At 40.5% G+C, this 1,983-nt stretch overlaps 1 protein-coding gene across 1 annotated transcript; it reads left to right on the forward strand.

Annotated features, from left to right (window-relative positions):
* Positions 1–335: 335 nt before the first annotated feature.
* LOC125384153 lies at positions 336–968 on the forward strand. The gene has a single exon (XM_048402635.1). It carries the CDS (start codon positions 336–338, stop codon positions 966–968), a length of 633 nt encoding a protein of 210 aa, XP_048258592.1.
* Positions 969–1,983: the final 1,015 nt, after the last annotated feature.

Here is a 1,983-nt window from a genome sequence, read left to right on the forward strand (position 1 = left end):
AAGAGGTTGCTACACTGGAAGAAGATGCAGCTGCAGTATTTCCATCCTTCTATACAAATAGAATGGTCTCTACAAGCAGCGTAGGAAGACTATTCCAGCCCACCCGCAGTCACTGGCACAAGTTCAGTTCCTGCGTACCTGGCAGGAGACCTTGGACGGCAGACCCTTTATGTGCGTCAACGATAGTGATGATGAGAAGATTATTTGCTTTGCCACCGAAGACCGCCTTCACCTTGTTCAGCAGTTGGGCACTTTAATATATGGATGGAACATTTTATTCTGCTCCAGCCCTGTGGGATCAGTTGTACATAGTGCATGGGTTAGTTGGATCGAAGATGACACAGCTGATCTTTTGTTTGCTGCCCAATCGCCAGAGATCCACATATGTCAGACTCCTTCAGAAGCTTAAGGAGACAGTGCTGCAGATCACAGGAGCTCCCCTACAGCCACAAGTAATACAGACTGACTTTGAAGTTGCTGTGATGCGAGATGTCGAGGAGGAGTTGCCTGGTACAGACATCAGGGGGTGCTTCTTCCACTATACGCAGGCAGTGTGGAAGAAGGTTCAACATTTGGAGATGGTCAATCAGTACAGAGACAATCCGGACATCCACGACCATGTCAGACGTGCTGCTGCACTACCACTGCTACCAGTCAACATGGTTCAACAATCGTGGCTCGACGCAATGGAGGATGCCCCTGATACGCCCCAGATCACGTCATTCAAGGACTACATGGTGAATACTTGGGTCGACGACTATGCCATGTTCCGTGCTGGTATTTGGAATCACCACACCAACTTTGGTCCTCGAAACAACAACCACCTTGAAGGTTGGTATGCCTACCTTAACAAGACTGTTCAGCGAGCCCACCCCAACATCTACTGCCTTGTGAGAGTCCTTCAGAAGCTAGAAAAGCAGAAAGGAACAAGATTGCCCACTATATCCATGGTGCATTATTACTGTTAGTGTTATGGCAATGTGAAATAAAAATTGACCTCATACAATTTTCTGTCTTTTGACGCCTATAGGCATTATTCCACTTAAGTGGACTTGTCCAGCTAGAGGTTGGGTAGCACTTGTAGCAGGTACATGACTTTGTTTATTGTAGACTGTAGGCATCAGTGGACGCCGCCATTGCATCACTGTTATAGGGTTAATTGCTAGTCTTTTTTCTGCACCATCATTTCTTACATCTTTTCTAAAACTATACAAAATGGCAACTTATAATTAACCAATGAAATTATACTGACCCGACCTGCGTTTATTCATCTCTCTGTCCAGTTCAGTTTCTTTATTTCGTACATGCTTAGGCCAACGGCCCATGGTACATATATTGGTCCACAGTATTAATTATTGACTCACGGTAGATAAAGGAATAATACTAATACATTGCGGTATTTCGAATTGTAGTTTGGTTACAGTCAGACATTAACATATTAAATTTATCCAGGGTAGGATGGACATAAAACTTTTCATGGATATATTGTTGTCATAAATTATCATAGGCTTTGCAAATTATCAAAAAGTGGAATTCATTTTCCACATAACAAATATTGCATAATTTACAAATCCTCAAGTTTCTAGGTACATTGTTATATCTTCCCGTTTCAATATATAAGGAATGCGAACTGCAACGAAAACGAGCTATTGCCGATCTTAATTTCCCAATAGTTACAGCAGATATATATGGTTCAACACAAAATGACATTTTAAATAATGAATAATGATACATTTTAGAACTTCCGAAAATTGCTGAATGCCAAATTCAGTAATAAACAAGTTTGGGGAAGCTGATAGGTCAGGTACATATATACCAATGCAATAATAACAACAATAACAGTTCAACAATTAAGCAGACATCTAATTTCCTTTAATAAAACCAATACTAAGAACTAACCAATTTGTAACAATTACAAACAATGTGAGAAGCGATGATAGGCTTCTTTACACCTTAATTATTAAATAAGATTTATTTACTGAA

This window comes from Haliotis rufescens, unplaced genomic scaffold (genome assembly GCF_023055435.1).
Source record: "Haliotis rufescens isolate VD_foot unplaced genomic scaffold, xgHalRufe1.0.p SCAF_28, whole genome shotgun sequence".
Classification (NCBI taxonomy): Eukaryota; Metazoa; Mollusca; class Gastropoda; order Lepetellida; family Haliotidae; genus Haliotis; species Haliotis rufescens.